At 34.2% G+C, this 24,637-nt stretch overlaps 1 protein-coding gene across 1 annotated transcript; it reads left to right on the top strand.

Annotated features, from left to right (window-relative positions):
- Positions 1-368: 368 nt before the first annotated feature.
- On the top strand, positions 369-24,374 carry LOC137395244 (activating transcription factor 7-interacting protein 2-like). The gene is made up of 10 exons (XM_068082097.1): positions 369-393; positions 11,606-11,927; positions 12,110-13,239; positions 16,982-17,095; positions 17,242-17,466; positions 18,854-19,102; positions 19,204-19,375; positions 21,288-21,431; positions 21,707-21,822; positions 23,758-24,374. Exons 2-10 carry the CDS (start codon positions 11,624-11,626, stop codon positions 23,905-23,907), a joined length of 2,604 nt encoding a protein of 867 aa, XP_067938198.1. The 5' UTR covers positions 369-393; positions 11,606-11,623; the 3' UTR covers positions 23,908-24,374.
- The last annotated feature ends 263 nt before the right edge of the window (positions 24,375-24,637 follow it).

Raw genomic sequence — 24,637 nt, 5'->3', positions numbered from 1 at the left:
AACAACATGTTGGACAATGTACTACACTTACACATCGCTAGCAGTATAGAAGAGTTAATAGACTCATATCAAACTAGGGCACCGACCTAGAAAAAAATCCCCTATGTTTCCCGAATTTTCGCTCTAACGATTAGATTGCTGCGGCACGCTCAATGTATAGCCCCACCAAACTTGAAAACCTTGTTATATTTGCTACATTCGTATTCATTCATTGGCTAGTTATGTAGGTTATTTGAAAATAGACCGCTCTCAACCTAGAACGGATCAGCCAATGGAACACGAGATTTTAATTGTCATTCCACAGAGTAAGTCTGTAGGTAGTAAGTCAAATACTACGCGTATGTAAGTTAAAGTCGAAAATGGCGGCGTGCGCGGATAGGAGGTCATCACGCTGTAAGTGTTTTGCAATAGGTAGATTGAACAACTCACACTTGCTTAGGCATATTGTCTCTTAGTTCATCGATGATGTTAGCTCTATATTTACATCTTTTCACGGACTCAATGAAATCATCTTTAATATAAAAGCCGGCGTTTTAACGCTCTTCATTAGTGCAAATAGCTGTCTTATATAGGGCTTAAATATAACATGTTATTTTCTTAACATTATTTTTATTAAGCTGTTCAGCGGAGGCCTAATATTTTATTGAAACACTTCTATTGCACAGTTTGCCATCTATTACAGAGTGAAGGGCTGCTAAATATTTGTCAAGTATTTTTTATTATGGTGATATACCACGTAGTTCGGCACCAACATTAACTATTTGTTATTCACGTTGTAATTGGTCGTCTTTACTTTGAAGTGCTGATACATGCAGCTTAAAACTAATTGTGTACGCTATAATTAAACAAATAGATTGAGTGTCAACTGCGGTGTTGTTATCCTTCGCAATATTTATACAAAAACTACGCTGAACGAAACTGACATGCATTTTACTTCATGCAATATTTCTTCATAACTAAAATCAAATTGATCAATATGGCTGTCAATTGCCAAAATAAATAGTAAGCAACAAGGAGGTAAGAATGATTAAAATTCGGCTACTAATTGTGGCCTTTTTAAAGTTGCCATTCTATAAATAGACATATTTCAACACACTATCATAATAGTTTTTCTACTATATTCTAACTGTTAAGTACAAGTTTGATTCATTTTGAGATCTGTTTCATACTTTCATGTGTCAAAACTGTCAGATGTTGGGGCAAATCTTTCCATGAGCGTTCACTTTAGGTTAAGCTTTTCGGTAGATTTCTCACCAGAAAAACCCATAATAACCTCTGAATAGTTTTTCCAAGTAGATATACACAACATAAAATTGCAGCTGTTATATAAGATCAAAATACTATATCATATGTGCAGCAAACTGACTTATTACATTTTTAGTCACTGAAGCGGTTTTTATTGTCAATTAACCTTGGAGATTAATGAATAAAAGTATAGTCTCAATGATTTGACAGTTCAAAGATAAAAGTGAAGATAGTAATATGCAAGGCAGTATGCTCTGACCTCAACTGAGTAAATTGTAAACTAGCTTGGCTTCAGTCTTCTTTATTTTTACATTTTTTATGTTTTCCCTTTTTATTTTCCTAGCCCCTTCATCAGGGTTGACATAAAAAATCAAATCATTTAAAGCATTAATTTAAATCAATTTTTTTTAAAATTTTTCTTTGGTATGCATTTGCATAAATCAGCGTTTCTCGACAAACAATCTTGTTTTGATGTGTGGGTAACAAATCTGTAAATGCACCTGTCATGAACTAGCAAGTGTGATAACGGTAGTTGACTGCATGTGTATTGTGGATGCCAATGTAGCACCAGATCATTATTTGTCTTATCTGTTCAAGCCCAAATGGAAATGAGCACTTGACTGAGGGGGAAGTCTATAACATTGACATGCATGTGCAGTCAGTGAATTTTAAAGTTTCTACCACTCTTGATAAATCATCAAGTAAAAGAGGCTCTTTTTTATGCCACATCGCTTTACCGATGAAGAAGTCAATAGGGTAACACCCATTACATGGTGGAAGTTCTTACTGGTATTGACAATGATTTTTGACAATACTAACAAAAGCTCTTCATTGCAATTAGTTCCAGTGTAAGCATCGAAAAAGTATTCTCCTCTTTTGTTCTGTTCATTCAAAAACAAAATTACTAAAAAAAGAAGGGTACTGAAAAACTAGAAAGCTGGTATTTATATTTCGCATAATCAACAGTATCTATCACAACAAGGAAGAATGTGCTTAAATATTTCATGCCTTTTTTATTTCTTTGTCTTTTATTTGCTCTTGTGTATCTAGCTTTTATTCGTACGTTGTGTGAAACTGCTAGTAGCTCTACTCTACTAATTTACCTGTAGTTCGCACATAATTTTATATACTGTAAAACCTCTAATTGAACACCACCTCTAATTGAATGCTATCTCTATTTGAACGCCACCTCTATTTGATCGCCACTACGAGCGCAGGGTTGAAAAACAGAGCGCCACCCTCTATTTGAACGTCACCTCCATTTGACCACCACTTGGACATTATTTTATCTTTACGAGTCCATAATATTAATTGATCAGTAGAAAAATGTCCACAAAATCGTGTTAATAATGAATCGCTTACATTAATAACAATAAATTCTCTTGTTGTCCAACTCCAAAGCTTTTTTGCTTTTTTTTCCGTGAAAACTTCGAAAGTAACACCATAGAAATAATCAATAACGGTCTCAGGCTAATAGTACCTCCTTGTTTAACGTGGTCTTAATACGTCGAAGTTGCCTACATACACATATAAGAACAGTTCAAATTTACGTTGGTAGATGAACTTGGAAAGCAAAACCATAGAAATAATTTATATCTGTCTCGGGCTAATAGTAGTTCCTTGTTTACCGCGGTCTTAATACTTCGAAGAACATGCATATAAAAACGGTTTGCAAGTTTTGGACTAAAGGTAGCAAACTTTAGTGAGCAAACTTTAACGCGTTGTATTTAGGCTAAATGCAGCGCGTAAAAGATTTGTTCTGCCAAGAAATTGTTTGGGCGCTAATATCGACTAGCTCAGCAGTGCAGAAAAAAAGTTGAGACCAGAAGATCTTGTGGAAGGTATTGGACAACTGAAATATGTTCGAAAGCAAGAATCCGAGCGCGTCTATCCAAACAAACAATGCAAATATTTTTGTTTTGGAAATGTAAATCTTTGTTTCCGCATGTAATATAAGTATGGTTCGTTTATGTCACTTGTTCATGAATACATGTTTGTATCATTTGGTAGATTATCATTATATAACTTATAAATATACAGATTTATAGCATGTTATTTGATAGAATCCTTGCGGCTATCTTAACACGGCTTACAATGGATCGATGCTCATAACTCCACTTCCATTGCACATAAAAAGCTAGTTTTAGCTGTAAACTGTAGCAAATATATCAATGAGTGCAACGAGCTTTTATGCAATATTGTTAAATAAAGATATAAAATGAAAATATGTCTTCAAATTTAAATTGAAATGTAAATTAAAAACTGCGACAGTGTTTCGGTTGCTTGGTCCAATATTCCCTCAAATTTTACCATGCATGTTGAAAGATTCATTTGTTAAAGGGATCATAAGTAGAAATTTTCTTATATAAATGCAATTATGTCATCAAGGTTCTCTCAACTATGCTATTTTAATTTCTTCTTAACTATCGCATCGAAATATCCACAAGAAGAAAATGTTTGTGAAGCACAAAAATTGTGATAGATGAAATTCTATGCTAACCCTATTGAGAATGACAAAACAATATCGAAATAAAAAGAAACTTATAAGCATTCAACAAAGATTTCGTTTTAAGATTTTGAGCCTCTCAAGCCCATTGCTGAGCACCATCGACTAACAGGGAAATAACAAATGAGCCCCTTTCGGATATTTATAAGGCTTATTCAGGAATCAATTATCATGACAAAATATCAAAAGAAAGTACAAATTAGTAGTTATTTACTGAAACCTCTGCTTTAGGAAAGTTTGTTCTGACTATTTTATAGCTTACTCAGTAAACAGTTAAAAACAATGGACAGCATTTAAATCCAAATACTGTGCACACTCAGGATATGATTACCAATGCTGTTCGCTAAAAACATTTTCGCAACGTCCGAAAGAAACATGATGACCGATTTCTCTCAGTTCAGCATTTTTCGTGTGAAAAACAGAAATATTTTCCTTTTAAAACTGGTTGCAAAGTTGAAGTTGCGATCCCTTCAAACAGGTCAGTGGTCAGACAACCTCTCTTAACTTAACAAAAATCCGCTTTATTACATATTAAAAAGAACATTTTCGAGAACAGCATCGCTCGAGCTTTCTTGCTGACTTAGGTTGAAAAAGGTTTTAATGTGGTTGGCTAAAATTTATAGTGACAACGAAGCTGGAAACTGATAGGTGATAAAACTTGATGATAAAAAGTTGAAATTCACTAAAATAATACATACATAGTTAAAAATACATATAAAAGCTTACATATGTCTATTTCGAAGGGAAGAACTCTGCGATATGTACCGCATATTGCGATACATACCGCATATAGTGGTACATTGTAATGTTAGATTTTAATGCAGATCATTAAATAAATACACCAAATACACTAAATTTACTGCAGGTAACTATAGTTACTAAGGTTAACATACCATTTGGTTACTAACTTTTAATATGTACAGCACTTATATAAAATGTTGACCATTTTTACCAGGGGATGTTTGCATTATATAATTACTATGTTTTCTATACCCTTTCACACGATTTTTTTCGCCATACAATACCAAACCCGGAATGGATTAAAATTGTATCCCAAAAGCGTCTGTATTTACAAGCCACATACACAAGTCCGTTATTCCACAAACATTGTGATATGGTGCTTTACTAAGTTATTGTCAAAACAAACAATGCATTTTATACTTTATATGTACAAGACAGCATAAACTTATTGTGTGAGCCTTATTTAAAAATGAAAGTGCTGTTGAATTTTGTTCCATTAAATGTACGTTTATCGTATTTTACTTGTCTGGCGATGGTCTGAAAATAGCACCAATGGATATCTTACCAAAGGAATATGCGCACTACAGAATGACTTATCCTACTGAAAGTATTAATAATAAAAACAAATATTTTGAAATTGAACGGATATTCTTCAACAACATAAGTGCCCTGAATTTTAAATGTCAGTGGTATAAAATATTTTATGACTAATTGGCCTATATGAAACGAGATTGATTTTCAGCTTCAACACAAGTTAACATTTGAATGAAGTTATATGCTCTTCCATTGTAGTCACTCAGTTTACTAGCCTCTTTGTACTGGTTCGGAAATCTACTCATTAATTTTTTATATTCTTACCTTACCTTATAGTCATACTCTTACCGACAATAAACTCAGCAGTATTCTCAGTTATTTTATGAGAGTACAAGTATTACTGGATCTTGGCGACAAAAAATTAGATGAACTAAAAAAAAGTTTGATGAAATAGTCTTCGATTTTATAAGATAACCTATATAATAGTAATAAAACTGAAAACTCTTGAAGCAAGATGCAGTTATAATAAAATCAGTTCATATTATAATACTATTTCTATCGGAAAAATGATAGTTGTTGTAATATGATTTTAAAGATGTGGTTGCGTCAAATTTGAGTTGATTTTAAAACCAAGTATTTTTTTGTCTGTCAGTTGATATGTTGTTTGTTGTGTTAGGCGATCTCATCGTCAAGATATTTGAAGATTGAAATAAAAAAAAATTGATCGCGGTAAAAACGTTCAGGCGATAAAAACATGCCCAGACTTGCCCAAAATGATGTAACGATTGATACAATCTGTTTCTATCTCTCGTATTCACATCGGCTAAAGCGATAAAAATCTAGTTTTACGCGGCTCTCATGCTATATATTTTATTTTGTATTTGCTCATGTTAGCTAAAATAAAATTTTAAATCCAGCTACAGATACATTATTATGAATGTTTCAACCACCTCAAATAAGGGAAATTGAAAACTTGTCATATTAACTTCTTCTAAATGCTGTGTAAACATTTGAGTACTAACTACCAATTCTGTTGGTCTACGGTAATTAGGTCGTCGAGTTAGCTTATTTCATCACCGCTTTTGTATCAGCTAAGTTCTCAGTTGCTACACGTCCACCGGAAACTAGCTACTAAATAAAATAGGCACGTCGCCATCTTTGAAAATAATACCCTATGTTCGAATATATGACGAAACCAACTGCATCCCAAAAAGTCATGTATAGTCTATGTTATCTAGTCATTATTAGTATCAATTTGTAGAAAATTTTACTGGTTCATTCGTTTAGTTAATTCAAGAAAAAAACGAATGGTTTTATGAGTTGACCGAAATAGTGAATGCAAAACAACGTCAAGTTCGTCGAAATCAATTAACCCACCGATTCTGGTTAAGGATTAATAAAACCATTATTGCACCTGGTTGGCGGTTTGTGGGCTCACCTGTTTTCACTTAGAAGGATGGAGCATAAAATTTTTTCAACTTGATACGTATTTGGTCTGTTGAAGTTGAGTCGAGCTATGCAGAAGTACCTGCCAATACAGCTCTGATTACACTTCATAAATCCATATATCAGAGAAGATTTTAGCACAGATGATAACAGGGCTATAATGTATTTAATATGTTCTGCAAATCATGTATTGCGTTGTCTTCAACAATATCATTTTATTATATAATTTTTACAAGCCAAACAATTTTCATCGCAGCACAAAGTTCTTATTAAAAACATCCATCCATGTCGCGGCCATTCACATAGTTTCAGTTCATATAATAGGACAAATTAGTCTACTGCAGCAAACTCAAATAAAACATGGTTTGTGCAGCACTCTCTTTCCCATTTATGGCAGTTTCCAGACCGACACGACTGCTCTTCTAGTGAACCTGTAAACATAAACATCCTGCAACATTAAAACAAATGTAATAAATGTCATTCATATATATATATATATGTCGTTCTAACGCATATTTACTGAAAGCTTTCAATTTAAGAGTTAGATAGATTGCAAGTGTAATTTTCAAAACGAATAAATGTTTAATAAAAGCATAAATATGCCAAGCCAACAATTCGAAGCTTTGTTTCTGAGAGTTGAAGATGAGCATTGATCAATCGGTTTTCCTCACTTTTTACACACTGAACATAAATTCTAATCTTAATCAAATTTACTAGCTAAAAATGCCAAAGAAAATGCTATAGCTAGGTGAAATGATAAAAAGTTCTGAAACGATTACAAAATTATGCAACGATAGTTGTGATAGCAAAGAGTTATAATTTTACTTATTAGTAGATGTATTCATGAATACTAAAATTATTACCGTTAGCTTAGAATATATGTATAGGATACTCAAAGTTGAAGATAAATTTACCTCCATTCTCCTATCTTCCTGTGCAGCATAAAGGCGTTGTCACACGAGCACCGAACCGACGTAGGATCGGTTCGGAGGATGGTTCGGTTCGTGGCACATGTCACACGGCCACCGAAGTAACTTCGCTTCCTAGATACCATACGTATAGAGACAGGACACGGTTTCATTAGTAGTTGTTATGTATTTGAGTTAAATATTTCTATTGTAAACAAAAAGAACTTTGAGGAACAATTATAAATTATAATTAAACAGCAGATTTATCAGAAGATCGTTCGGCTGCTCAAAATAAATCACTCGATACAAATATTTTGCTAACCCTTCCCATCAACATAATTATATTTTTTATTAACATATGAATGTTTTTCTATGCTGAGTACATAACAAACAAAAACAGTCTTTATCATAGTACTGTGGTTTTACATAAATAAATCAGTCAACGATAGTTCATCAGGATGAATATGACACATTACTTATATTCTACACGAAAGAAAATCACAACCATTCCCATACATTTATGCAAAACTTAAGTGCAACATCTTACATTTATGCAACCCAATCACAAGTCCGGGTGAACCTTGTCGTAAATTGCTTCATGTTGTTTATTTAATGAAATAAAAGTATCGTCCCATTTCTTTTTTAACTTTACTCACACGCACGTAAGAAGAAATGTGACGCGTGCTCGCTAGAATTTTAGAATTTTAACCAGCCAATAAGAGCAAGGGTTCGGCACGAAATTTCGAGCAGTACCGAAATAGTTCGTTTCGGCCAGAAATGTCCTCAGCCGAACTTTTTAGAGCTGAAAACGACGTCGTTTTGCGTCATTTAGTTCGGTTCGGCGCTCGTGTGACCACCCCTTAACGCTGCTGACGCCTGTCAGCTCTAACCATAACTTGTCTGATGATTAGTATAAAATAAATATGTCGATGCATGTAGCTACTAGAATCTACTAGTAGAATCTATTAGTAGTCGATGCGTGTAACTAACTAGTAATTCTGGCTAGTAAATCAAATTCAATTAGTAAATCTCCCTAACATCGAGAATCTTTGACATCACAGACAAACTGTTTTACAAGCGATAACAATTAACATGACCTATATAAAAATTTCGTCCCGATGATTGGCTAAAGAAGAGATCTTATATTTATCGTTCGTGGACTCTTTTCACATGTATCACTTGTTACGTCACGAATGAAGCACCCGCTGGAATCTGAACTTATTAAAAGATGGCCTCATTTACACGCATATATCTCTGGACAGGGTTAGTCTACAAAGACAAAATGACATCAAATTGTAGCTGATGTTTTAGCCTTTTATTGGTCTTAATTTCATTAAATCGACCTTTTTGACGCAACCACATCTTTAATAGTGTTGTGGCATACTGGTTCGCGCACCTCTATGTCAGATTGCTATAGATAGGAATAATGATTTTTTCAACTCACTTTTTAATACTGGGATAAACAAGTTAGTATTTATTTGTACTCAAAATAATTTAGCAAATGATTTGCAAGTTTAAATGGTGTTTGTATCAGGGTTGGCAAAAATATCGTTATTTTTAAAAATATATCACTGATATATATATCATGATATTTATTGATATTTTTGATACTTAACCCTTTCGCGGGCAGAGCTACGTTTTTGTCGCTTCGCGATACGGCTGCTAATGGGCAGTGCGACGTTTTTGTCGTTTCAGTAACGTATTTTATTATTGCCGTTTCTGGTTAGCTAAATGCCGGTTTTTGTTTACTTTTGTTACCAATAGCAAGCTACGATATAGTAGTTTTGGTTAGCCTCAAAAATTGACTTCAAGGTTGAAAAAAAACGATCGTTTTCAGCAGTGATAACTAAATAAACTTTTAAAAAAAATTAGAAAATTGTTCTAAATAATTTATCAACTTTTATTTTTCTTGGTTCGGTTTTAGCTTTTATTTACCGAATTTTTCGAGAGTTTGAATTTAGTTTACCGTCATGGCGACTTCTAAAACAACCTCCCGAGATTATTCTAATAAAGCAAGTACTAGTACCGAAATTACTAAGAGATTCAGAGCTGACAGTGACTTTTTAGATTTAGTAGCAAAAGATGACAGTGAATCAGGTTCGGATTGTGATTGGAATGACTACAATTGGAAGTGACAGTAATGAAGAGGCTGGTAGCGGTATTGATGAGGATGTGAGTAGGAGTGATGCCAGTGCCTGGAAGAATATAACCAACATGAACAGAGATAAATCTCCTACAATTCAGCAGTTTATAGCAGTGACAGGCCCAGTATTTACTCCAGTAGATGCTCAATCAGTAGAGTATTTTGAAAAGTTTTTTGAGCCTGTCAATCCAGGAAGTACATCTTTGTGGGAGCTCTTTGTTACACGAATAAGTACATGGTGCAAAGACTGTGATGTGGGCCTTTGTAAAGGAGAATGCTTTCGAAAATATCATTCGTAAATAGACAATTATTATGAAAAGCATATATTTTATGTTATACATTTTTATTCGTTTATAATATATATATATATATATGCCTATGGACATATACATGTATACATATGCACCTTTAAACATAGATATATGCACATAATAACACACAGAAAAGTGTATGAACCTTTTAAAAAAAAATTGGTTTTTTGGAAAATTAATTCGCCCATGGGGGTCTGATTTAGTTTTGAAAATTTGCCCGCGAAAGGGTTATTGATATTTATGATATTTTTGAAACAAATGACATTTTTGAAAAAAAATTGAAGCTAGGTCGAACTTGTATAGCGTTTACATTGTGATTGACGTATTTTAAATGTTGTATGGGACCAGTCAGCAATGTTTAATACCAAACACTTGATTTATTGTAAGCCTAGTATAATAATATTTATAAATATGAAAATGTTCGTCAAAGATTGGATTGGAAATCATGACATGAATGCAAAGTGCAAACAAAATAGTGCAAATAGTAAATACACACTATAATAGTCCCAGCATGTTCTAATGTCCTACTCTTGTCTAGTTTAGGTATTTGTAAACAAACACCAGCTTGCTAGCCTTCACCACACTGAGACGATTTCTCAACTTGCTGTGAACCAGTCCACATGATGAAAACACACACTCAACACTAGCAGTCAGAGTTATATCATCATATTTATAGATTTTATATTGAGCCAGAATCCTTTAAAATATTCATTAAAAGATTTTTACAGAAAATGATGAGATGAGTTACTCTGTCATCTCAGTGTAATGTGTTTACAAATCCGTTTCTGGTTGTCAAATTGTTCATTTCAAAGTCATGGATTATGAAGTTCAAAGGGTTTTCAGCAGGCTGGTCTTCTAATAAGGCAATAAAATATAACAGTTTAACATGAGATGAGATAATCAGGTTAGGGAGATAGTACTGGGATGAAGGAATACAATTTAGATCTGAAAAACTCTTCTCAACTCAAACATTAATTAATTGGTCTAGCGGACTGTAGCCAATGTCACCTCCTTGTTCTGGCTGTCTTTGTTTGTCTGTGTTGGGTAAGCCTAATAGGACCCTATGCAAGTATTTGATGATTTTAGGTGTTATTTAGCATTTTTAGACTGTTAGTAATAGTTGTAAGGTGACAACGGAATGATAAAATGGATATTTTTCAAAAATATCGATCTTTTTTACTCAAAAATAGCATATCTATCGGCGATATATATCGATGATATATATCAAGCTAACACTGGTTTGTATATAAACATTTTTGAGTGGTCAGCTAAATATCGACATTCAATAGTCTTAGATCTTATACTGGAAATGAATAAAAGCACTTTTGCTGAAGTCCTTCTAAAATAATCCATTTATTTTTGCCTACAGATGGTTTGAAGAAATAAGCTTCAATTTCATGTTTCTCGCATACTACTGTTCATTTCTATTATTCAGCTGCATATCAACTATCCACTCACTAAATAGTTTTTTAAAAGACTTTCGTTTTGGAAATTCTCATCTGCCTCCTCACTTTAGTTTCCAGTCTTCATTTTGTAGGTGTGCTTTAAATAGCTGTTATATGCCTTTGGTCATGCCATTTTGTTTTAGCATTCCGGTTTGATAGGCATTCTTTTCATCCCTAAGCATTCCATGTAGAAGCTTTTGGCCATTCCCGCATGTAAGATATCAAATAAAAATAGTTGTTAATACTTCACTTGCCCTAAATCAAAATTTGTGTTGTTAGTTTGCAGCCTGACAAGGTTGTATGTTCTCCGTGTTAATGGTTTGTAGACATTTAGGAGACATAAAATGGAAAGTTGTCCAACCTCCACAGTCCCAGAAGCAATTGGTCGAAGATTTAAAGCTGGACTTCAATCTGTGCTGAATGGTCTAAACAAAAGTGCTACTGGACAATCTCCTGAAAGGCATGCTAAAAAAATGGTGCCATTAGAAAGCCACTTATCTAATGGATACAAAAACAGTGCTGACCACCAGTTGCAACGACAAGCATCTGAAGTTGTCACCGTAGATGAAACTAATGGGGATGCCATTCTTGGAGAATCTGAAGAAGAAGATGCAGAAGCGCAAAATTGCGATGATACCCTATTGGAAGGTATAAAGATGGTTTTATGTACTGACGCCTTAACTGCATATCAAAGTGATGTTTGTATCTGTGTTTTCCAATTTTCAGAAAACCTTTGCTTGAAGCTAGCTTCATTGCCTGTTTCACACTAATAAGCTGGTTTAATTTCAAACTTGCAATGCACCTTATTTCTTTTACAATTTTTATTTCAGGCATTGACTTAATGGATGATTCTAACAGTCAACCTGCCTCTTCTTGCACAGCTGTGAACACTCTAGCTGCTAATGAAATGCAATCAAACAGCAAGCAATTGTTGAGTACAAGTCAGTCCACCAATACAACAGAAGCCGCTTTCAAGTCAGTCCCCGCGTTGAAGGTTTCTAACACATTACCAATTTTAAAATCTCTACCTTCTACGTTATATAATGAAACAAGACCTGACAAGTCTTCAGAAGATGTATCCTCTGTGACTATTCATAAAGCACCTATAGTCAGTAGTAATGACGTTACACAACAGGCAAGTAATAATGAAATTCAAGCTGTGATTGCAGCAAATACTAAAAAGAACTCGGAACCTATAATAGTTGACGAAAATAGATCCACAACAGAGCAAGATTTTGAGAACAATTCAGGAATATTAAATAATTGTTTGAAATCAACAAAGTCATTAATTTGTGATAATCCTCAAAAAAATGGGCTCAGTAAAGTGGGCTCATCGGAACAATCTTCTCACACCTTGAACCAAACAAGGTCTTTAGGACTGCCGAAAAACAGCGACTGCCCAGTGAATTCCGACGTCAAACTTTCAGCTACAGCAGAATTAACCACTAAGCCAGGAGGAGATTCCGAAAATTCATCGCCTATTGTAATTGTGTTGACATCTAGTGATTTTAATTTAGATGCATCAGCCGAACATTTACCCAGCAACACTCAGCCGCTCCTATCACCAGAAGAGCTCAGAGCAGATGTCAATGATGAAGTCATCTCTCCACCGCAGCTAAACGATGAGCCAACCTTGATTTGTCAGAAGTCCACAGAAAGATCAAATCAAAAAAATGCTAGTAGCAAACTAAAGCGTTGCATGAAGGATCTGAATACACCTAGCAGTGCAAATTCCTCAGAGCTAGGTCTTGAACCTGAGTTGAAAGAGTGTCAAAATTTAGGTGATGCAAATTTTACAGAACCAACAATGGTTCACAAATGTAAGAGGGAATCTCACAAACTGTATGTTGATCATAAGGGTAGCACCTGCATCACATCTGATGATGAAGATGGACACATCCCTTGCAAAAAAGCCAAGCTTTCCTCATCTGCGGTAGAACCTGATGATAGGTTAAACAAGGTTAGTAATTACCTACCAAATGTTTTTTTAAGTGTAAGCTTCGTTATCAGAGCATCAAGTTTTGATTGATACTATACTGAGCAGATACATATATATATATGTGATAAGAAACTTTATGTCCTGTTTATTGAATACATAATTATCAGCTCAATAAATGTGGAATTAAGCTTGATGATTTTTAGTGAAAAAAATTGTGATAACGATTTGTTTGCTTTTTTCTTAATAATGATTAGACTGAAGAAAAACCAGTTCATATCTTTTTGGTTTGTAACTTGTAGTGCACATAGTTGTTCATGGCATATTGGACTTGCTCACTAAACTGCGAATTGAATTTATTGAAACATGTGTTTGTCAAGTGTTCCTAAGCAGGTTGTGAATTGCGTACTGTTAACCGAGATGCGACTAAGCAGTAACATATCTTGCATTGCACACAAAGATTTACAATGGTTTCATTAAGAGAAAATTTTATTATAGATTCTGCGCTGTCGGCTAGACATTAATACTTCGTTAGGCGCAATTGCAAGACTGATTAGCGGGGCTCACATTTGCATTCTGACAGTGCCATTACTGTATTGTCACTACACTGTCATCGATTTTCTCTTTTGCTGCCCGTTAATGCTGTTGTATGAACTTAATTCCAGCAATGCTATATTTCAAACTTATCAAGGAACTAAATATGAATGGTTATCAAATAACTGAATTTGCTCTATAAAATAAGTATAGCGGTAACTGTCCATCCTACACAAATAAAAATTGCGAACAATGAAATGAAATATCTTTAATGTTAAGCGCAATCGTTATGTCAGATGGGCCACTTTTTTGCAGTTTATCTATTAAAATTCTGTAATCCCATTATCTGTTGATGACCCCACTAATTTCTGGCGAATCCCTTTCGCACTTTCCAAATCGAGGTTTAGGGCATAAAACTTATTTACCTACAAAAAACTTTTGGGATTACCTCCATAGGTCTGAAACGTCTTACTATTTGCTATGCCTATCAGTACTGATAAATCAGTTCTGTGGCCCTTGTCCCCTTTTTACTGTATCATAATTAAAGTGTTTAGGATAATAACTCATATTTTGAGTTATGATGACTAACAGAAGTTTGCACTAATTAAAATTCCATACAAATTTGTGTTCTAGCATTCTAGCTCAAAGATAGCGTAAAACCTCTAATTGAATGCCACCTTTATTTGAACACCAGCTCCATTTGCCTGCCACTGTAGGATCAGGGTTGAAAAGTAAAGCGCCACCTTTTCATTGAACTCAACCTCCATTTGACCAATACATTGACATTCTTTGATCTTTACGAACCCAAAATAGCATGTAATCAGTAAGGAAGTGCCCAAAAAATCGTACTAATAATGACTCGAATGCATCAATAAAAATTAATTCTTTTGTCGCTTCTGTTGGTATCAAAACCATTTTCCAATTCCAAGTTTTTAGTTTTCCATTAAAACTTTGAAAGCAACACCATAAAAATAATTAATAACTGTATCAGGCTAGTAAAAGTCCCTTGTTTAACCCGGTCTTAATATTTTGACGTATGTAAAAAGCGGTTGACGTTTATGATGGAATATAAACAACTAGTTTTAGGCTAAGGTCGTGCTTAGCACCCATGTGGCTAACATTTTATCATTTGTGCGAAATGCAACACGTAAAAGTGTGGTTAGTTTATTTCATGTGTTCTTGAATATATAATTGTAGCATTTGCTAGAATGTTATTGTACATGTATAACTAATAAATTTGCAAATTTATAGCATATTATTTGATAGCATCCTTGTAATTATCTGAATACGGCTTACAATGGATCGACGCTCCTAATTCCTATTCTATTGCACATAAAAACCAGTTTTGGCTGTAAACATATCAATGACTGCAATGAGCTTTTATGCAACATTATTAATAATAGTTATAAAAAAGTATGCCTTCAAATTTAGAATGAAATAGAAAATTGAAAGCTTTAGCAAATTGCAAAGCAAGGCACAGGTTATAATATCATCGCAGATTAATTGCGAGCAATAGATATCAACTGGTAGAGATATTTCTTGACTTCCCGATGCATATTCATTTAGAGATAGAGAAGAGTTAACAGATTTGTTGCATTCAAAAGGGTTAATATAGCTCCGCCTGAAGGGGAGTGCAAAATATGACGACATTCGCTTCGCCCGTAAAACTGTTAAATTTACCTTCACAAAATTCTGACGAGCTATTTGAAAAATTATACAACGCCAGCCTCTATTTGAACGCAACATCTTTTTGAACACCACTCTAGGGAAAAGAATGAAAAATAGAGCGCTATGGCATTTAAATAGAGGTTTTATGGTAGATGCCTTTAAGAAACCACTAAAGACAAAATCACTAATTAACTCAGCACCCACAAAAACAAGTTCCAAGTTAGTACTGTTGCAATGTGCATACCCTATATTGCTTCATGATGTTAGAAATGGTGCGTTGCCAAATGAAATGGTGGGATTCTAACAGTGCCTTTTATTTTCTTAGTTTATGTCAGTAGAGAGGAAATCAACACATCTGTGATCGAGTGAAATATATGATTCTAACAATTCTTAATCTATTTTCTTCATTTCCAAACAAGCTAGTTTTATCTAAGATCGTCACTAATGTAAAGAGAAACTTTTTATAAAACCCTTTATTCAATGGTTTTAACATTTAAATCTGTCAAACTCTTCTTTTCTTTAGTTTGATTTCCTGTGAACCTAAAATATTTTGGAACTGCTTGTTTTCATCATTAATGTAAAGCATTTCTTTGTTGAGCGAAATTCGCAATGCAAATAACTTCACAAACCTTATTGATTATCTCAAGTTGTTGCTGATTCTTATCAGATAATACATAAGTTCATACTTGGATAGCAGTCATAGGGAATCCAGCAAGCACGTCATGGCCTTCACACAACTGAGGCCAATTCTCATTGGATCAATTTACTTGTCAACACGCCACATTGCCTAGTAACACTGGTGTGTAGCTATAGCAAATATATGTGCACTATGCTTTGGCTATACTTTTCGCGAAGTGTAGCCTTAAACCTTAACTTCAGCTTCCACCTTTCATCTTCTAACTTAGCTGAATTATTGGCAATTGCTAAGCTAGCAATAGGCGCTTTTACTCAAACAGTCATCTCAAAACTCAAGACAAAGAGCTTGCTAATTATTCAATTCAACTTTAGAAGTATTGTATACGGAATGCCTAAATCATCAAGAAAAACAGCTCTAAAAATATTGCTTTTTTGTTCCCCAAGTGTTGATGAAACAGCTGTTCTCATTTTCATAAAAATTAAAGACTTTTCTGTATATTTATAATCCTATTACTGCGCTGTAGAATATCGATTGTTAAGTAATTTCAATCTTTGTTTTAATATCCATTTGACCACCAAATTGTACGCCCAAGTTGAAATTTGTTATCCAGATTATGGTAAGGTTGCTCGTTTTTAATCAATTAGTTTAAATCAAGATTGGCTCATGCATTACTATGAAGATGTTATTAGTTGATGATCTTTTGCATATTTAGTGCTCACGGTAGGCCCATGATACTGAGCTTGCTCACTAATTGTGTTACTAACTTTTTGCCAAACAGCAAAGACTATATATACTTGACTTATCAAACGGCTTTTGATGAACTGTTCATGCATACGTTTCATTATTAGTTTTTGTAACACGTTAATTTAATACTTGGTTAACTGAATTGCTATTTAATTGAGCACAGCATTGCTATTCCATTTTTAGCTGATCTCACACCTAAGCACTGCATTAGACGAACCTACCTCCAAGCCTGTAATACATGAGATAATTGATGATGAAGAGGATGATGGTTTAGAGCCGATACATCTAAAAAAGAATGTAAGCCATGGAAATTCCATGTCTCTGAGAACAGAAGTGGTTTTTTAGCATTTTTTCTCTCTAAATTAGTAGTATGGGAAAATTACGTAGTATTTATTAAACTTTTAGTTCTGACGCTGTTCTCCATGGTGTTCTGGATTTTGCAGGGTCTAGCTTCTTTTTATGATGCCATTATCAAATCAGATGTTGTCAAAGATAGCTATCATGAAGAGCTTAAGCAGCGACACAAGGAACTAAGAATTAAAAACAATATGGACTCCAAGAAGATTCAAAAGATTTTGCATGAAATGAAATCTGTACGAGAAAAACTAAAACTGATTAATATAAGGCCTGCACAACGATCAGTCAGTACTCAGCTGAGTGTGGAAAAGGTGTGTTACTATATTATGTATTACCTTTTTATTTTACGTACTTGAACTTCATTGGTGACTGTCAGTTACAGCATTTTCTAAAATAGCCTTGCAAAGGGCATCAACCTTTTTTGGATGCTATTTTTCTATCTTTATTTGAATAGCTGGAGGACACAAGTCTCAGCAACTCCCCGAGTGATTAAACTAACAATACATATCAGGCTTGTAAAGCTACCTATTAGGCTAAAATTACTGATCACGTAACGCTTTTACTGAATTTTACCCAAACTTGCGATATGACTGCTGAAAGTGATCACGATGTTTCTTCGATGATCACCCATACATATCACCCATATCGTTCATCCATTCGTTTTAATGAAAGTTAGTTGGTGTAATTGAAATCCCATTGAGAATAAAAGTTGCATTTAGTTTTTGATGGGTAGAAAGTTGTCACAAACAAAATTAAACAAAATTTTTAGGTTCACCATTTATCCATAAGTATTCTATATACAGTGGAACCTCGGTTCTCGAACACTTCAGTTTTCGACCAATTCAGTTTTTTACCGAAAAAAATGAGATTTGTTCATCTCGGATCTTGAACATGAATTCTATTCTTGACCAAATCGAAGCATGCGCATTAGAATTAAACAATTGGAACAGCTCCGGAAACAGCATGGAAACATTCGTTAACAAAGGGAGAAGCAAATTACGCTTCATCAATTCTTTACAAAAAGGAAGGAACCATCTGAGACGACGTCCCTCTGCTGAAGAGATTTTGCTTGAGAGACAACTCCTCCAGTCGCGTTACCCTAAATTGTTATGGAGGAAAATTCTCCTTAAAAATTGTGAGGTGAACGTGCCATTGCTGTTTATATTTTCTTTCTCACAGGGTTTATGATGTAACTGATCTGTTGCATTTTTCACTGTTTCGTTATTAATTATTCAATTTTTGGTATCGTATCTTAACGTAGATTGTTTTCGATATTTTAAGAGCAAAACATACGAAATGTTTACTTTTTGTTTTGTTTTCATCATCATAGATAGAAAGTATTTTATTAAAAATGAACACGATCTATATCCACCCATATTTATTTTTTTTTAGTATGTAGTATGCAGTACAGTTTATGGTGTAAAATGTTAAAACAATACTTTATGGCAGTTATCTCAGCTTGGAACGGATTAAAATTTACATACATTAATTCAAATGGTAATAATTGTTTTGGATCTCGAACAACTCGGTTTTCGAACAACCTTCTCTAACGGATTATGTTCGAGAAATGAGATTCCACTGTATTTGATAATTTTTTAATGTAAGTATTGGTATCACTCCAGGGTAAACTAGTTGCGTTGAAATTGTCAACTTTCCGTTTTGTTTATTTTCATTCATGGATCTACGATTAATTTTTAGCTGCAAGTACCGCTGAATCATTCGGGAGTCAAAGTTGTCAAAAGCACAGTGCTCTCACACAAAGCTTTATCAGAACAGCGCAAAGCTATCGAGTCTGCAAAACTGTTGGCAGCTGTGAACAAAGGGCGAGATGATTGGCAGGCGAAACAGCAGTCTGAGGCAAATGCGGTAAGGCTTGCTGAGCAAGCTGCCAAAAAGGCTGCTGAAGATAAGGCCAGGATTGCAGCAGCTGCTGCTGCTGCTAACAGGGTATGGTTCTTCTTCATTTCATGAGACATCATATTGCTGTTAACAGTTTCGTTTCTGTTAAATTTGCAGCAAGCATAATCTTTGATATGTTTGCTACGCAGCACATCAAGTCTTCGCCATCACTGAAGCCACCTAGCAAAACCATTAATTCTGGACAAAAGATAGCATCATCAGCTAGTAATGAGGTGATAGATTTGACATCGGAGGAGGACTCATCCAAGCCAACATCGCCAATGTCTTCCGCTTGTGTTGGCCGTTCTAAGCCAACATCTGGTGAGATATTATGTGTTTGCAATGCATTTGTTGCCCAGCTGATTGCATGCAAAGAGTTAAAGTGAATAGCATAAATTACTTATTACAAAGGCTTGAAGTCTTTTTACAGCCTACCAACACACAGATCTATTAGAAGCCTAATGTAGCATCAAGGCAGTGGAGTGGTATACTAACAGTAAAGTTAAATATCTTTCACCATTTTGAGTAATTTATACTCCATTATAAATCATTTAACAACAGTTTAAATGATTACATTGTTATTACAGCTGTGATAATTACATAATCTCAAGGTTAAAATAAAGTTTAATGTGAATCAATTATAGTGGCAATAATAGTTACTAAAAAGCAAGTAAATAACCTCATAAGATTCTCAGTGATTCACTTTATCCAAAGATGAAACATTAAAATCATTTTTTGTGGCTATGAAAATAATTATATATCCAAAGCCGAACAGTATTAGTTGAAATCTATGGCTCATTTGTATTTTCAAAGGTTAATACAAAATCTATTTTATTCTGGAATTATATTTAGATTAAAAAAATGGGCGTCTCAAACTTGATATAACTCATTTGATTAAGTTCGTGGCCGTTTCAAGAAGAATTATTCTTGTAATCTTTGTAGAGATATAACATTAAGCAAAATGAAGAGATGGTTATAATATTGATTAAGTTGAACAAAATAAATGAACGCTTAGTTCCTACTTTATAAGGCATGGTGAGGCCCACTTGCGCAGTAGCACCGCAGCTAGTCGAGGTGCTGGATCCACAGGAATTGGCGTAGGTCTGAATTAATACAAGCTTAACAAATGGATTTTAACGTTAACTCTAAAACTAGTAAATGCAGAAGTTTTGCGTAAGTCTATTGGCAGACTGTTTCATTGTGATGGTGCTCTGTATTCAATAGTTTTTTTATTGGAAACAGTAAAAAATAATGGTAAAGGTAGATTGGTTTTTGAAAATCCGGTGTTATAGTGTGAATCTTTTTTGCTTTGTCATCACTTGAATAAAATTTTGAATGAGTCATCGAGATAATTTTATACTGGTAAAGTTTATCAACAGAACACAAACAGCTGAACAAATAGAGACCAAGACAAAATCATGGAGGTTTATTAAAGATTATGCGCATTAGACGTTTTCGTGATATTAATTTTTTTTCAAATAAAAAACTGGAGCATTTTCCATGACTCCAGACAGTAACTAATTTTAGAGTTGATAAACGCGTTGTATATTAGTTTCATAACACTTCTGGGTAAAAGTTTAGAACATCTATTAGATTCGATCTGCTTATTTAGCTTATTAATGTGTGTATCCCATACCAGGTGACTGTCCACATGAATTCCTAAGAATTTTATCGAAGATAAAATGTCTCTTTTAACTCCAATTTAAATAATTTTATTGATTTCTAATTTAATTTGCTTTTGATAATTTCTGATTACAATGTGCATTCTTTTGTCCATATTTATCATTAATTAGTTTGTATTACACCATTGTTCCATTTTTTGAAGTTCATTATAAACTATATCAATGTCATTATTTAAATTGTTAGACTTGAAAAATGAATTTGTATCAGTTTTAAAGTTTAAACATTTCAAAGTTAAAAAGAGTTTTAACTAAAACTGAACATCAAGCAACTGACTTATTAGGGGTCCGATTTAGTGTGTGTTCTTGATGGTCAATGCATGCCAAGAGATTTTTTAATTTTGTATCATGTTACTGTCAAATGTATGATTTGAGCATTTTTTATGACATGTATGAAGCAACTTTCCTATTCCAGTTTTACATAAGCTGGTCTTTTCTCACTAGTGATTTGGTAGAACCTCAGTTGTGACAGCCTATTGTTCAGCAGTGAAACCTAATTTAGGTAGGATTATATAAGCGTTAGTATTGGCAATGTAGCGGTGTTGCTGCTGTAGAAACACTTAGAAGTCAGTCTACCATGGTGTCAACACCCCAACCTATCCACCCAGCTCCTCTACCTCAATGTCCCTTGACTGGACAGTCTGGTGACTTGCTCAAGCCCAATGCTCCTCGCCTAGAACTCACTTCCAAGGAGGATGGTAGGTCCAATTGAGATTGACCTAACTTTGTTGCAGGAAGGCAGACAATTCAGCATTTGTTTCAAAGAATTACTTGGTTTTTGTCAAACTATTGATACTTGTGTTATAGAAAATTGTCATTCAAGTGAGTACTTCATTGTTTATATCTTCGTCAGTATTCTGAGCTATTGTTCTTGCTGTTCTTCTGTCCATTGCTGTTGACTGCTATACTGATTTAGTAATACTTTAAAAAAATTTGTTCACTGGAGCACTGGAATATAGTGCTGCTATTGCAGGAATAGTCTTACAGTGGAGCATGACTCTTACCAAAAATCATGCACGTATTGCTACCTATCAAATATTTGGATACAAGGAGCGGCCAGGACCGATAACTGGCTTGGAATGGAAAAAGGTAATTGCATGTTATTTAAGCCATTACGAGCTGTCGGTTGTTTTTGTGCTGTGTTTCACGCTGTCAAAAAGTTACATAATCTGTCATGGAAACCATGTATGCAGCTGCATATTTAAAACTATTAAAATAAATTTTTCCATTCATGCTGTCAATGATATTTAGGTAGATTTGAAAGGTGACTTAGGTTGTTGTGAAAGATGAGAATGTATCCAAAAGTTGAATGTAAATTTCTAGTTAATCCTTCGAGAATTAAATTGCCAAACTGTTTAAATTCCTTAGCGTTAATCACAGATGTTTATAAGAACTGATGCTAGTGATAGTTGCAATCACACAAATTATAAAGGTAGCACATTTAATACTTGATAGTACAGTGGACCCTCGCAATACGATTTTACTTATTTTCATATGTTGGCATCGTAAGGCAACAATGTCGTATAGATTGGTATAAAAATTCATAGTAATCATTTAATGCAAACACCCCTTGGTGAAAAATATCCAAATTTTATATACTGTACATGCTACATGTACGGTACTGTACATATTAGAAACAAATATTATGTTAACCTTAGTAACTATAGTTACCTACAGTAACTTAAATGCATTCAGTGGTTATGGTTTGCGACAAAATGTAACATTACAATGTAATATGTGCAGTACATACCGTAGGGAGTTCTTACCTTCAAGACTGACGTTTAAAATAAACATTGAATTTAACTGAGCTGAATTTAGCTTACTAAGCACATACTTTGAGCTAAGTTTTAGTATGTATTTTTAACTACTTTACAGACCTTCAACTTTTGCAATGCTAAAATTCTATCACCTGTTTCCGGTTTTGTTTTCACAATAACTAATAATGTCGAACTGAGCAAGATCAAGCATTGTATCCACTCCATTTATTTTTATCACCTATCTGTTTCCAGTTTCATTTTCACAATAACTAATAACGAATAACTGAGCGAAATCGAGTATTGTATCTCTTTCATTTATTGTTAGAGGGATTTCGGCAAATAACATATCGGTATATTTCTTATTCTGACGTGATCAACACACTGACTGCCAAACTTAAGTTTCAAGAGAAATTTTTGTTGATTTCGTATGGCGGAAAATATTTCATATGGAGAGAGTGAAAAATCAGCATGTTGTAAATTGCTTGGCGAAAAAATTGTATAATAGGGTAATCATAACCCAAAGGTACACCAAATGCAATCCTATTCGCTATGATATACCTGCATCTTGCTTAGTTACCATACTTAACCAAATCACAATCCACAAGATTTAAACAGTAGCCGCAAGAGTTGGAATGTATTTCTGTGGATTGCTCCGAATGTATTTCTGTGGATTGTGGATTTCTGCTTGGATTATTCTACTACACTTGTAGAAGCTTGTTTGCTAGGTCTTCCATCAACATTTTCACTGTAGCATTCGTTTGCTTTACAACATTGAAAGTGAATGACCTCCAGTAAAACTTCATCACCATGATTAGTTTCTAGAGGATCATTTAACCCAATATTTCCAATGATGTCTGATCAATATTTCTATTCACAAATAATTCTGCCCGGCAATTTAATAAAAGTATTTACCGTAAATGGCTATTTCCATCTTTGCGGAATAAAAACAAACATCGGTGCTGCCATTTGGAACCTTTTCCGGTGTCCTAACAATATCTTTAAAAGGTAAATCTAGTTTTTCATGTGAATATCGTAAACATAATTATTAGAAAAAAATGTGATTCATTGAGATGTTGGAATTTTCAACGATTAGCAAAAATATAACTCCTAAGTTAAATTGTCATGTTATGGTTGGTTCGGTTGGTGCATGTCTCATTAAATTGCAATGCAAAATGGCTATTTCTGCACCCAGTGTTATTACAAAAGCCTCAGTACCTAGAACATATACCAACAAGGCAGTTACAGCTGTGAGTATCTCCTTTTGTAGGTTGGTGATTTAAAAGCCTTACCATTGCCAATGGCCTGCACCTTGACTCAGTTTCAAACTGGTCACAAATACCATTTTGCTGTTCGTGCGGTGGATGAATTAGGACGAACAGGACCTTTTGGTGCACCCCGATCTACCAAGCTAAACTGAACATTTTCTGCCTAAATTAGGATTTCCATGCTGTGTAAAATAATTTTTAGACTTCAGAATTTGTATTCAATTGTACAATGTTACGCATTTCTACGATTATAATCATGTACAAGAAAAGCTTACCTATTTCCTTAGCTGTTGTATTATATCCTTTATTCTATGTAAATATAGCATGTACAGCAAAATACATTTTAATCTACTGGTAAAATAAAAGTCGTTACTCCTTCATAGGTGTGTTGATTTTCTGCTTGCGAGATAGTGTCATGGCGAGGTCATTTTCTGAGAAAGATACCTCTTCCCCTTCCTAGAACAATATTCAATTTAACATCAATGCGATGTTTTCTGCAAAGTGTAGAAAACGGATTTTTCTTTGAGAATTTGCAACCGTATATATATATATATCTCAAGTTGATTTGTTGCGGTGTAAACCTGTGATCAATAATAAAAATATACTCCTGACAGTCAGTCATGTTTTGTCCTTGTTAGGACTTGGCAGTGGTGCTTCAGATGCTATGGGAAACAGCCATCCCACATGACATTTTGATCTTGTAGCGGATGCATTTATACGGTTCTTTTACAAATATTAGATATTATCTAATCGATCCTGAGTAATTTCAATATTTTCGAGACGACACCAATGTTTTGGGATGATAATACCTACTGCTACTAGAATATTGTTTGCTAGTAACATATCCAGTATTTGTTTTGATGAGCAGCCGGGCAGGGTACA

This window comes from Watersipora subatra, chromosome 4 (assembly GCF_963576615.1).
Source record: "Watersipora subatra chromosome 4, tzWatSuba1.1, whole genome shotgun sequence".
Classification (NCBI taxonomy): Eukaryota; Metazoa; Bryozoa; class Gymnolaemata; order Cheilostomatida; family Watersiporidae; genus Watersipora; species Watersipora subatra.
Note: the sequence above shows the minus strand (reverse complement) of the source record. Positions and strands in the feature narration are given on the sequence as shown.